Below are 14,226 nucleotides of genomic sequence, written 5' to 3' on the forward strand. Positions count from 1 at the left end.
CGGCTCGTTAGCCCGGTAAACTCCGGTTGTTTCTGAATACTATGCTGGAAACAGAGGAGACCCCCTGCAAAGGAAACACCGACCGCCACCAGACAACCCACAGGCACACGGCAATTCCCACGACTTCCATCATCCATCACCGGTTTCTCAGATCGTTCCCGTTTCCTTCGCCACCGTTAACAAGTCATTGAGTCGTGGAAGAAACCACCACCAACAGTCCAGCAATGGCGGGACTGTTGGTGTCCCAATCCGGCCAAAATACGAAGTCCTAGATCCTATCCTTATCAGGGGAAGATAAGCAGCAAGAGGGAATGCCTATAAAAGGCAAGGACAGAACGAAAAAAAACAGAGGAAAAAGGGAGAGTAGAAAACAAAGGGGAGAAGACCAGAAGAGAGACCGAGGGAACAAGAGAGAACCATTGAACAAAAACGAAACAAGAGACGGAGGGAAGAGAGACTGAAAGGAGGGGGAAGAGAAGGACATTCTCCGGCCAGTGCTAGGACCATTACCTTCGTCTCTTCGCCCAGGTAAGCCTTCGTTTTCCTCCCCAGTCTTGCATTTTTAAACTTCTCAAAACAGTGCGAAGGTGCAGTGCAGTGCAGTGCAGTGCAATGGTTCTCTCTTGTTCCCTTATCACTGCCCAGTTATAATTACCTTCGCACTGTGCAGTGCAGCGTGAGTTGCACCTGCTGCCTGGCTGGTTAATGGTCTGAACTGGGAACCGGGCCGGGCCGGCTGGTCTAGCCCAGCTCGTATAACTGGGTTAAATCCAGCTTAATAGAAAGAGTGGACAAGGTTTGGTTTCCAGGCCCATCCAATTCAAACTGCTTTTATTAAGGGTAATACATATTTATTTTTCATCAATAAACCACCGTGATATTCGGGTGTTACACAAGTCATGAAAAGTATTAGGATCACAGCAATTTTCAATTATCCTGAATTAGAGGATTTGTTAAAGAGTCTTTATTTTTATTTTCTTGTAATTCTTTTTTAAATAAAACAAACATTTAAATTAAATAAAATGTTGTTGGATTGTTGGCGCCGATACCCAGTTTATGAGAAAAGCAAAGAGTATTGTGTCTCTAAATAAAATGAAAATGAATATCATGGACCGTTCCAGCACAGAAGAGTATTTGTGAGTCTTGTCTTTTAGCATAAATGGAGAAGTTGCTGTTAATTATCTTACCTATAAAAAAGGTTTTATTTAAGGCCTCAATTGGATTATGTTATAAAAAGAAATCAAAGCTTTTACCTTTTCTTGATGAATAACATATTCTATTCATCAATTACATCCTATTTAATGCATTTATTTGTAATTGCGGATATAATTTTAAAAAATATATTTTTAAAAATTATTTTAGTTAAGTTTTTAAAAAAACAAGTTTAAGAAACAAGTTTAATTAATGTTTAAAAAATAATTATGTATAGAATACAATGAAAAATAATAATATTATTTTTTAATGTGGTAGGGCAAAAATATTCTGTTATCTTAATAGTACTGTACTACTGCTTTCAAATGGTCATCGCTCATCCAATGGAGAGGTATTATAATATGATGTCCATTTTTGGTTCATTTGACAATATTAGTCTTTCTGTTTATGATTAAACTAATTTAAATTGATTTCAATACTTAGAATTAGGGAGAGACACATGTCAAACTTCTATTAGTTTTAATTTTAAATTTTTTTTTTTAAAATCTTAAGAATAATAAGAGGCTGAAAAAATCATTTGGTTCCTCCAAATCGAAACATGGGCTAATAATATTTAATGAAAGATAAGGTTATGATTGTGTTAAAGACGCATTATTTTTCGATTTATATTCTGAAGAATTCTTTTATTTTTCATGTTCGATTTTTTCTTTTTTTTACATGAAATTTATTTCCTTCCTAATATCTGTGTTGGTTTTTAAAATAAAATAATTAGAAAAAAAGAAATGATTACATAATAAATACAAAAAAAATATTTTGATAAGCATTTTAATCAATATTTACTTAAACAAAAAACAAAATCTTACTTAAAAAAAAACAAAATCAAAATAGTTTTGATAAGCATCCCTCTCTCTTTTTAAAATTTATAATAATAATTAAAAATAAAACTTCAAGAGATATAATGATTAAAGAGATTTGTTCTCTCAGTTTTTTTTAACCTATTTTTTAGATATAAATCTAACCATCGTTATCTAACCACTATTATTGAAGATATATCTTTAAAACTGAAAAAAAGAAATCTTATCTCAATTTATCCATATCATTATCATTATCATTATTATTATTAAAAAAAATAAAAAAAAATCAATTTAAAACTAATTTTTTTAAAAGACTTTTTAAAAACAAGTTAGCCTAAACAAGGGTGCTGATTAATGTTTGCTTCCGCACTCTACTAGAAGTGGTATTTACTTATTCTGAAATTAGAAAAAGCAGTCTAACAGACACCGAAAAACTTTGAAAAGAGAGCACCCGTCAATGCATTCCTCATGATGTGCAGGAACCATTTTTTGAAGAAAAAAAGAAAGTCTTGTTGGCTTTCCCCTTGAAACATATTTCTTGCAATCTGTTCTGGCATTGCTTGTATATGTTCTTGATATTTTTCCATATATATCCCACATGATGTTAGGTGATGTGAGGAGAAAGGAAAGGAAATAAAGAGAGAGAGAGAGAGAGAGAGAGAGAGAGAGAGAGAGAGAGAGTAGTGGAGTGCTTATTTATCAATTTTACATTATGATCCTTGATATGCCTGCCAAAGTAATCTGTTGTCCACTTGGACAAGGAACACTTGTAGCAACTTACAGCTGATTCTGATTTTATGCCCCCCTCTTGATTCTCGCTGTATTAATGCTGGTGCTTATTTTCAGTTTGACCATTTATACTCTCAAGAGTGAAGAGAGCAGTCTCCAACGCTCCATTTATCTTTTCAGATACACCTCTGAGATACAGAAAGGCAGACATGGCTACAATGCCAGTAAACGGGCAAAGCTTCGCTCTAGACATTGTAAAAACTGATGACGATGGTCGCTTAAAGAGAGACGGTATCAGTTTTTTTCTCTTTCTTTAGATCCATGAACAATTTCCTCATTTTCTGTTTCTTTCTCCTTGTTGATTCAGGGTTTCTTTCACTTCATTGTGGCACCCTTCTTCAGTTTTTTGCATGTTTTGTTTTCCCCTTTGCAGGAAATTTGATGTCTGCGAGTGCACACATCATTACAGCTGTTATTGGGTCTGGAGTTCTATCTCTTGCATGGGCCATGGCTCAGTTGGGTTGGATTGCAGGACCTATTTCTCTTCTAATCTTCTCTTTCATCACTTGGTTTAATTCCTGTCTACTAGCTGACTGTTATAGGTTCCCAGGTCCCCTTGGAGGGACAAGAACCTACACTTACATGGGTGCTGTAAAAGCTCATTTAGGTAGGCAACATCCACAACATATTCAATACCCTTGAAAAATGTCAGTATACTTGCTTCAAAAAGTATTTGAACTCATCATCATCATTGATCTGTTTTTCTTTATTTGTTGGTTCATAATCAGGAATTCTGACTCATTAATCTGTCTTGCGCGCTCCCATTTCGCTCTTTATTGGCCATTCTATGGTTGTTAGAACCTCCAAGCTACAGATACTAATCTTTCAATCCCTTTCTCCCTGTAGGAGGAATCAAGTACACACTCTGTGGGATATCTCAATATACAAATCTTGTAGGAACATCAATAGGATACACAATCACCGCATCTATAAGCATGGCGTAAGCTCCCACAAATTTTCAATTTTTTGATTTCATATCTGTAGCTATTAAAAAGAAATTCAAGAATACAAGTTGTTAACGCCAAAAATCTGGAGATTCTAAAGCAACACGAGCATTATGATTCCAATGGAGGAAGGCTGATGAGTAATAACTAGTACGAATATACAATAATAATTTATTTTTACTATACTGAAGTGTTTTTTTTTCCCTCTCCCCTCCCTTCAATAAACAGGGCCATTAAAAGATCAAACTGCTTTCACAGGGAAGGCCATGACGCAGAGTGCCATGCATCAACGAATATGTTCATGATCATATTTGGGATTGTACAAGTCATGATGAGCCAACTACCTAATTTTCATGAGCTTGTCGGGCTTTCCACCCTCGCTGCTATCATGTCTTTTGCATACTCACTGATCGGTATCGGTCTCTCCATAGCTGCGATTGCAGGTCAGTAATTGACAAAAATAAACCATCAATTCTAATTCACAGGATTAGCTATAAATTTTTCGTGTTTGCTCAAAATATTGATAGTGAAAAAAAAAACTATGGATAAGTTTGATGTGATATTGTTTTCTTTGTTTTTAAAGGAGGGAACGATGTTAAAACAAGCCTAACAGGAACAGTGGTAGGGGTGGACGTGACAAGCACAGAAAAGGCTTGGAATTGCTTTCAAGCCATTGGAAACATTGCATTTGCCTATACTTATTCCTCAATCCTTGTTGAGATACAGGTAACTCAATTTATTAGATATCAGCAGATTCAGCACACATACACTCAGGAAAGACAAGTTCAAGAGACAAGGAAGTTAACTAGTTTTCTTTTACCACGAGCAACCCTTTGCATGAAACAGATTCTCCATCCAAAAGAATGACCTCAAATGACTATTTCCATGGATCACAGGATACACTAAAATCAAGCCCACCAGAGAACCAGGTGATGAAGAAGGCTTCCCTAGTTGGAGTCGCAACAACCACTGTATTCTACATGCTGTGTGGAACGCTGGGTTATGCAGCATTCGGCAACGTGGCACCAGGCAACTTCTTAACAGGATTCGGTTTTTATGAGCCCTACTGGCTCGTTGACTTTGCTAACTTATGCATTGTTATTCACCTTGTTGGTGCTTACCAGGTAAATGTCTAAAGTTACAGTCAGGATGCCTATTTCATTTTCTTCTCTGAGCCCTATTTGGTTATTCCTGTACATTTTAACACCTCCAAAAATCCAAAAAATGAGCTCAGATCACAGGAACAAAACCTGAAAAGTCGTTAGTTTTTACAGGAACAAATAAATTGTACTAACGCTGTGTTGCGTGTAGGTATATGGCCAACCGATATTCAAGCTCGTGGAAGATTCATGCCGCAAGAAATGGCCAGAGAGTGGATTCATAACAAACGAACACCCTGTTGACATTCCATTTTGTGGTGTTTTTCATGTGAATTCCTTCAGGTTATTGTGGAGAACAGCCTATGTGATAGCATCATCTGTGATTGCAATGACATTTCCGTTCTTCAACAGTGTTCTGGGTTTCATTGGTGCGATATCATTTTGGCCATTGACTTTGTATTTCCCAGTACAGATGTACATATCACAAGCGAGAATTAGACGATTTACCTTCACCTGGACATGGCTAACGATTTTGACTGTGGCCTGCCTGATTGTATCACTTGCTGCTGCTGCCGCATGCGTTCAAGGCCTTATCATGCAACTCCGCAACTTCGAGCCTTTCAAATCTGTTTCTTAGGTTTCCTTTTCCTACTATCCTTTGGTAGCTGCAGGTTTAAACATTATCTTATGCGAAATAATTATGTAATTGACTGTGATGTTGAACTATTCATCACAATAACGCTTAATTAAGGGCCTATATTATTGGCCTCCGCCGGTATCTCTCTTTTAAGTATAAAGCTCACCAGGGGGGCACTTTTCTTCCCATACCTATTATAAGTGGATTACAATAGTAATTCCCTTGTGTTTTTTTTTTTTTTCACTTTTTTTTCTTTTAATTATTGATTTTTTAATTTAGTTTTTATTTAATGTGTTTCAAGAGATTTATAGGTTTATAATTTATTATAATTTATTTTTTATATGGTTATCATGATATCAAAAAAATATCTACACATAGGATTTATATTACGATATGGTCTATTTTTTAAAAAGTTTAGTTTAATAAAAAATAATTTTTTTAAAACACTAGGTTATTAAAATTTGAGGAGTCAATGTCTCGGTTTGACGAAATAACTCTTATTGCCCCGGTTCACAGGTTTAGTGAGGGCATTTTTTAAAATATTTTTTAATTAAACTTAATTATATGATTATTTATTTTTTTATTTTATCATATAGTTAAAAAATAGTTTTAGAGAAAAAAAACATGCTATTAAATTTTAGAAAGTCCATGAGCTTGTTGACGGGTTTGGTGAGTTTAACTTTTCTTTTTTTATTTTTTTTTATTTTATCCCTCGATATTAGGCTTATTGAGAATCGAGTTTCATAATTTGTTTCATTGTGCTTTTTATAAGGTTATAATAGTTTAAAAAATAAAGTCATAGTATTGGTTTGACGCTCAATTTTGTGATCGTCATTTTTATTATTATTATCATATAGTTAAATAAATAATAATTTATATAAAAAAAATTATTATTCCCAATGGAGTCCATTATCTGGTTGGTGGGTTTAACGTGTTGATCCGAGTTACTCGATTCACGGGTTTAACCATTAAACTTGATATGTTTTTTTTTTTAGTTTTTTGTCCTTTAATTTTTTAATTGTTTTTTTTATTTCACTCTTCTTCAATATTGAATTGATTGGAAAATAAAATTCATGTTTTATTTTTTTTTACTTTCTATAGAGTTATCATGATATTAAATAAACTTCATTTTTAGGGTTGGTGCTCGATTTTGCAAGTATAACCTAGGTCATAGGGTAACCAAAGTCGATCTAATTTGGCATCGTCTTAATATTAAAAAAAAATTATCGTCTTAAATTTTGTTTAAAAGATATGTTATATTTTTACTGGTCATCTAAGTTGTCTTGAAACCTATTAAATTGAATGATTCATTTTGGGTCAGCTTCCACACAGTTTAATTCAAAACTTGAGTTAAGCAAGGAGATTGGTCGGCAGGTTTTAAGATCAAACTGCTTGATTAAATTTAATAATACTTCCAAAAAATATCCATATTCTTAACATTTTTTTTAAGTTAAAAAAAAAGAATAATTTGATCCACAACTAAACGCGGACGAATATATTAGTAACTTTTGATTTACCATTGTATTTTACTAAAAAGATTAAAAGATTTTAAAAATCATGTTTTCTGTGATTTTAAAATTTGGTAGTCGTTCTCAACGTGAAGGCTTTCAAATAAAGCTTAGAATTTATTATTTTGAATTTGCCATATTTTTCCTGGTTAGTTTAAATATTTTTCTATTTAATTTAGAACTTTTTAATTATTGTTCAGAATTTATTTAAGATATTTTTCTAGTATATAAACAACTTTTAAAAAATATAATGTTGAGTTCAAATTAGAGAGAAATTTTCCCTAATAAAACACGAATTAAAGTTCTTATTGTTTAGACCATGTCTTTCTTTGTGCTTGTTATTTTCTTGCATTGTTTTTGTATGCATCAATTATTATTAGAACTCAATAATTCATGATTGGTAATTGTTGTATGTTATTGAATAATTATAAACAGAAGCTTGTGTAGGATGAGATGAGGGGGTTCTATCCCAAAAAAGATATTTAGAAATTGGTGATGAAAACATGTAAAGATAAATTGCAGGATTAATGAGTTAGTTGATAGGAGTGAGGAACCTAAGAAATCAGGAGGAGAGTAATCATATATATATATATATATATATGACTAACTTTGAGAACTCTTTCGAAGGCACGAGTATAAAAAAATAGTCTTTTGATTAAAAAGAAGCTCAAGATATCATTCAGATTAAGGATTGCAAAAATCCCAAAATTTCTATAATATAAGATTTATTGGGGTTATTTCATAAAGTGAAGGATTTTTTTTTATACCCCAAAATAATTATCTGGAGCATCAAAGTAATAGAAATTCTCAATCACAAAGAAGTAGTGGACCGACCTACTATTTATTGTGAACAATTAAGTATTTAAAATTGATGCTTAAAGAATTTCAAGAAGGTTTTGGTGTGCTCAACAGAGATGTATTGCCAAAACATAATATATGATTTGATGTCAATTATAATAGCTTCATGTTGGATTAACATATTTTTGTCCGACATGTGTATTGAAAAATGAGAAAGATGGTTTTTGTGTGGCGTAGGGTTTTAATAGAAAGACTAAGCACGTAAAGGATTGAAAAACTTCTATTGGACATCAACAAAATCAAGACGAGAGCAAATTTAACTCGAAACCGAGTTATCTCAAATACAAAAAGATTGATGATAGAAATTTTTCTTAAACGTGCAAATGTTAACATGTACAACTTTTTATTTGTCCTTTTGATCTAGCTATTGTAATAAAAATTTAAAAGCATTGTTTTCTATAGAATTCAAAATAGTTAATTTAGAATTTTTTTTTCTAATTAGTTTATAACTCTTTAATTATTTTTTCAGTTTTTTTATGACATTTTTCCTTGTAATATAAACTGTCGTAATAGCTCTAATATTTAGTTTTGATTGGAAAAAAAATATTATCCAAAAAAACAAGAATTAATGTTCTTGTTGTTCAGACCCTTTTCGGTAACATTCTTTCTTTTTTCTTATATTGTTTTCATCTAGGTAGAAGGACACTTGTTCAAGAAGGCTAGCAGCGGCAACATCCCGTGGAAACATGGTCTTGTTCAAGAATATTTAGTTAATAGCTTCAGCTATTTAAAGTTATTTTCAAAATCTGGAACAGACCCATTTCTTTCCTGGAAGTTGTCACTCTTTCAAGAGTCAATTCAGAGTTTCAGATCAACTAATGGCAATGGAACCAAAAAAAAAAAAAAACTTTCAATAACAGTCGTCCATCACATTCCATGTAGAGTAGACATGGCTTTAGCATACGCAGGTAGATTTTAAACACCTTTGAAACAATAAAAGCTTCAAATGGTGCAATTACATGTAGATATTCATTAAAAATAAAAATACAACATATGGCAATGCCATACAGAAACACATCATATTAGGCTACACCCACTACGAAGCATTTCACATGTACTCGTCACCATCATCATCATCACCCTCAGCTGATTCAGCACCAACCTCCTCATAATCCTTCTCAAGGGCGGCAAGATCCTCACGAGCCTCAGAGAACTCGCCTTCCTCCATGCCCTCACCAACATACCAGTGCACGAAGGCACGCTTGGCATACATGAGGTCAAATTTGGAGTCAATGCGAGAGAACACCTCAGCAACACTGGTAGAATTGGAGATCATGCAAACAGCCCTCTGCACCTTGGCAAGATCACCACCAGGAACAACAGTGGGTGGCTGGTAATTGATACCACACTTGAATCCAGTGGGGCACCAGTCAACAAACTGAATAGTACGCTTGGTCTTGATCGTGGCAACAGCAGCATTAACATCCTTGGGCACAACATCACCACGGTACATCAGACAACAGGCCATGTACTTTCCATGGCGAGGATCACATTTAGCCATCATTGATGAAGGCTCAAAAGCACTGTTAGTGATCTCAGCAACAGAGAGTTGTTCATGGTAGGCTTTCTCAGCAGAGATGACTGGTGCATAGGAGGAAAGCATGAAGTGGATTCTTGGGTAAGGGACCAAGTTAGTCTGGAATTCAGTAACATCCACATTCAAAGCACCATCAAACCTCAGAGAGGCGGTCAAGGAGGAAATGACCTGGAATTACAATACAAAAAGTCATGTCAGATCTGTACTATCTTTAAATTTGAGAAAGCTACAGAAGAAAATTATTGACACGTACAATAACATTCTGAGCGTCAATAATTCCACAAAGGCATCCCAATACATGACAGATAATGTACCTGAGAGATAAGCCTGTTGAGGTTGGTGTAGGTGGGTCGCTCAATGTCAAGAGAACGCTTGCAGATATCATAGATAGCTTCATTGTCAAGAAGCACAGCCACATCTGTGTGTTCCAAAAGGGAGTGAGTTGAGAGAACACTGTTGTAGGGCTCAACAACAGATGTGGACACCTGAGGAGATGGATACACAGTGAAACCCAACTTGGATTTCTTTCCATAGTCAACAGACAAACGCTCCAAGAGAAGGGACCCAAGACCAGATCCAGTACCACCACCAACAGCATTGAATACTAGGAAGCCTTGCAGACCAGTACAGTTGTCAGCGAGCTTTCGGATACGGTCCAAGCACAGGTCAACAATTTCCTTGCCAACTGTAACAACAAAGAAAATCATTAGAATCACCAAATCAGTAATATAAAAAATAAGGAAAGGAAAAAAAAACCAGAGAGACACTTACTGGTATAGTGTCCACGGGCAAAGTTGTTGGCAGCATCCTCCTTGCCGCTAATAAGTTGTTCAGGGTGGAAAAGTTGGCGGTAAGTTCCAGTCCTGACTTCATCAATGACAGTGGGCTCAAGATCTACAAAGACAGCACGAGGGACGTGCTTCCCGGCACCAGTTTCACTGAAAAAGGTGTTAAAGGCATCATCCCCTCCACCAACAGTCTTGTCACTTGGCATCTGACCATCAGGCTACAGAAAAAAAAAACACAAGAACATTTATTAGTAATTCATATACAAAATTAAAAAACAAAATAACCATAAAACTTGAATATACAAAATAATAAGTAAATTATTTTTCCTTGATAAGAAAAAACAACTAAGATTCTGAAATGAACATCATTAATGGATCTAAGCAAAATCTAAAAAAATCAATAAATATTAAGAAGTATACCTGAATCTAAAGATATAAACACATTTGAAAACAATAATTAACAGATAAGATCAAAACGACAATAAAAACTCACAGATCTGTTATAAGCAAAGGAAAACTCAACAAAAAATCGAAAATCCAATTTGAGATTATCAAAACGACACCGGTAAAGCACAGATCTAACTAAAAACCGAACAATCTCAAAAAACAATCCACAGATCCAAATAAAACACACACAAATCTTAAGATTTAAACACAAGCGGAAATGCATACGATCATAAAGCATCAGATCTACACGAAATGAAACCGAATCCACAGATCTGGTGAGAGAGAAGGGGAGAGAGGTACCTGGATGCCATGCTCGAGGCAGTAGAGTTCCCAGCAGGCATTTCCGACTTGAATACCGGCTTGACCAATGTGGATCGAAATGCACTCTCTCATTTTCGCTGATTAAAGAAACAACAAAGATAGATCTGATTGTTGAAGAAGGAGATTAGGAACGAAGACGTTTATGAAGACGCCTTCTAGAGATCACTCTGTAAGAGATGGAAATGACAGGGGGATTTGGGTGGTGATTTATATCAGAGATATTTGGGGATTTTTAACCGGGGTTGGTTAAGATAGGGCAACAAACGGCCATCAGCGATGACGTGGTCGGTTGTTATTGAGTCTTATTAACCAAAGTTAGGTTTTCTGTCTTTTCAATTGTTTTTAAAATTTTTGCCGCTCGTGGCCAGCTAATAAGTCCTTCGATTCAATTGGAAGGAAGGTGGATAGGGTGGACCTGGACACGTGAACCTTACCTGGGCCTGTTTGGTAGTTAGTGGTGGCCTTTCCCAATGGCTGTCTTTTTAATTTTAGGTGCATTTAAAAAAAATAAAATAAAGGAAAAACAATCATGTTACCATTTATGCCCAAATTTAGCTGTCTGACAAACAATATTGCCAAACAGATGCAGCGAATCCTATACTGGCATCATCTCGGGAAACTATTTTCTTAAATGTTCAATTGAATCCTGACATTATAGGTTCTAACCATTGGATTTGTATGCTAAAAAAATAGTAAATAAAAATAAAAACATTGAGCTTTTACTTCATTGTGCACAGGGTTTGCGAGTCTATATTCAGTTATTTTTTAAAATATTTTTGTTTATAAATATATTAAAATATTATTTTAATAAATATTTTTTAAAAATTATTTTTTTTATTTTTAAAAATTATTTATAACATCATTACATCAAAATAATCTAAAATATATATAAATTTTTTTAAAAAAATCCTAAAACAAGTTACACCGCAACCCTGAAGAAGCACCTAAAATACCCAACGAGCTCAACGGTTGCGCCTAAATTGTTGAAGGATAAAAGCTCTATAACTACAATCTTTTATCATTCATATTAATGAGTACATGGCTAGTGTCTATCTATTGAAGATATACAAGGGGAAATTGCCCCCGTACGTTCAATTTGATCTCCTCCAGTTTCTACAAGGATTCACTGATCTGGATCTTTATGCGGGGAACCCTTTCTCACATGAGCAGATTATTTCCAATGCAGCAATTTTGACGTGTGAAACCTTCAGATGAAATCTTTTCATCATCCTTGATTTGGGAAGTTCGATTACGAGGATGCTTTTATTCTTGAAGAATGTCATAAATACAAGTACATTTACAGCTCTAAGAATGAAAAATCAAGCTGCAGGCTGCGTGCCAGTCCATACACGGGGGTCATCGAGTTCATCCTTCCTGAGATTACCTCAGACCACATCCCACGTATAAGTAAGATGCTTGCAAGCACCACACTTCCAAGGGTGCAAAACCACCTGCATTTCAAACACCAACACAGAGAGATGAGCGGCATAATATCACAACTATATATCCAGGCAATAATCCATCTCGAATTTTACAAATCTCAAGCCGTTGATTCCAACAAGTATGGTCATGTTTTCAGAGACTACCGAGTGTTTTGTGAGGAAAGCAAGGGAGCAGCAATCATACACTACGAGGACATAGAAATAAATGTCCGTAAGGCTCACAAATCACTACGGCTGTATCTAGTAAAGTATATTATGACACAGTTGGCTTACAGCAATATTTTCATGCACATGAACTCAAGGCCGGACTTGCTAAGCATTAATGACCTAATTTTAAAGCATGGTTCAACAACAGTGGTTACAACTGTTGAGTCCTTCACATTTCAAAGTGTAGAAACCCAAGCTTGGTTCAAGAAGTTCCACCAGCATGAGCAACTACTATGCCAGAAGGGCATAGAACAGCTAACATCCAATGCCATAGAGTGAGAGAAATCCCCTCCTCTGGATGTACAAGTGCACAGACACTGTGCACTGTATAAAAGATAAATGGACATTTTTCTACATTTTCGATGATTTTGGGAACGAACAGACCCAGGACTTACAGAACTGCAAAAGACATGCACACTGAAGTAGCATAACAAACAATTGAATCATTCTACTCAGAGCTTTGAATGAAATGTATAAAGTAAAAAAGAAAATCAAGTATAACATACCAAGTATTGCCTCGAGAAAAGCTTTCAGAACCCACAAAAACGCCAGCAATAAAACTCCATTCACCGAAAACTCCACCTACGAAATTAATCCGAAAAGAAAAACAATTCGCCATCATTTTCATCAAATTAATTCAATGAGAACCAATTCACAATAATTACCAGTTTAGTGGATAAAGGAACGGCCAAAACCGATCGGACGGCCTTTGTAGCACGTTTCGATACCTTCTTGAACACATTTGAAACAAACTTAAGCAACAGATCCAAACTCCTATCCCCCCCCCCTGTTCGTCGTCGTTATCGTCATCGAATTCAGAGTTGATCGAACGGCTCCAATTTCGAGGATCATAATCTTTATCGGACAAGCTTCTAGAAGATAGAGGAAGGAGAAGAGAATTAGGTAATTAGAAGAGTGAAAATGCAGAATGAGTTTCAGGATGCGTTTTTGGTGTGAGTTTCAGTGATTGACATGGCTGTGCCTGGGAGTGAATTATCAGAAGGTCTCTTTTTTCAGGTGTGGGTGACAGTGATTGACATGGCTGTGCCTGTGCATTTGATCAGGATTCTGTATGTATCCTGAGAAGCAAGATATTGAGAATGATAGTGCATGCAGATCACGCTCTGAAAAAGAAGTCGTCGAGTTTTTAAGATATTGAAGGATGGACTAGTTTTGCCGTTGTTGACAGATCTTCTTTGTGACTCTTCCACCATGCTTCGCACGCCTCCCAGGAGAGTTGAGGTTGAGGGTTTTGGGGTTGCTTTGCAGCACAGCACAGGCACTGCAAGAATGGAATTTGCGGTCTTTGTCCTTAGCCAATGATGTAGAAATTGGCGGAGGAAGCGATGCCGATTCCTGTCAACGCCATGGCGGACATCAAAAACTATAAAGAGAACGATTTCAGATATCTCCGTGGAATGTTGGTAATTACTTAGGTCGTAATTAAGCCCTTAACCATTAAAACCAAACAAAAATAAAATATCTATTATATTCTATTGAAACTACAAATTGGCTGGGTCTAGGATCCTTTGTGAGCCTTCTCATTAATTTCATCATGTGTTAAATAAAATAAATAAAGAATCCATTGTCAATGACAGATGAAACAATTAATAAAAACGTTTTTCTCAATGTTCAACAAAAT

The 14,226-nt window shown here is 35.3% G+C and overlaps 3 protein-coding genes across 4 annotated transcripts; 1 reads left to right on the forward strand and 2 right to left on the reverse strand.

Moving 5' to 3' along the window:
- Positions 1 to 337: 337 nt before the first annotated feature.
- Positions 338 to 5,664, forward strand: LOC7478756 (amino acid permease 6). 2 transcript variants are annotated; one of them, XM_002313890.4, is made up of 8 exons: positions 338 to 528; positions 2,916 to 3,026; positions 3,169 to 3,402; positions 3,642 to 3,735; positions 3,968 to 4,182; positions 4,323 to 4,465; positions 4,636 to 4,863; positions 5,051 to 5,664. In XM_002313890.4, the coding sequence occupies exons 2-8, from the start codon at positions 2,945 to 2,947 to the stop codon at positions 5,474 to 5,476; spliced, it is 1,422 nt and encodes a 473-aa protein (XP_002313926.2). In that variant the 5' UTR covers positions 338 to 528; positions 2,916 to 2,944; the 3' UTR covers positions 5,477 to 5,664. The 2 variants fall into 2 exon arrangements, with proteins under 2 accessions (XP_002313926.2, XP_024464323.1); XM_024608555.2 differs by having other exon boundaries at positions 339 to 528; positions 2,853 to 3,026.
- Positions 5,665 to 8,690: 3,026 nt separating this feature from the next.
- LOC7478755 (tubulin alpha chain) lies at positions 8,691 to 11,195 on the reverse strand. The gene is made up of 4 exons (XM_002313158.4): positions 10,915 to 11,195; positions 10,151 to 10,385; positions 9,694 to 10,064; positions 8,691 to 9,547 (listed from the first exon to the last, which is right to left on the reverse strand). The coding sequence occupies exons 1-4, from the start codon at positions 11,005 to 11,007 to the stop codon at positions 8,891 to 8,893; spliced, it is 1,356 nt and encodes a 451-aa protein (XP_002313194.1). The 5' UTR covers positions 11,008 to 11,195; the 3' UTR covers positions 8,691 to 8,890.
- Positions 11,196 to 11,802: 607 nt separating this feature from the next.
- On the reverse strand, positions 11,803 to 13,384 carry LOC7469651 (protein SHORT HYPOCOTYL IN WHITE LIGHT 1; the record flags this gene model as incomplete). The annotated part of the gene is made up of 3 exons (XM_052455674.1): positions 11,803 to 12,386; positions 13,087 to 13,166; positions 13,250 to 13,384. Coding segments are annotated over 3 exons (369 nt in total), but the record flags the coding sequence as incomplete, so codon positions are not given.
- Between the last annotated feature and the right edge of the window lie 842 nt (positions 13,385 to 14,226).

Source organism: Populus trichocarpa, chromosome 9, assembly GCF_000002775.5.
Source record: "Populus trichocarpa isolate Nisqually-1 chromosome 9, P.trichocarpa_v4.1, whole genome shotgun sequence".
NCBI classification, from domain to species: Eukaryota; Viridiplantae; Streptophyta; class Magnoliopsida; order Malpighiales; family Salicaceae; genus Populus; species Populus trichocarpa.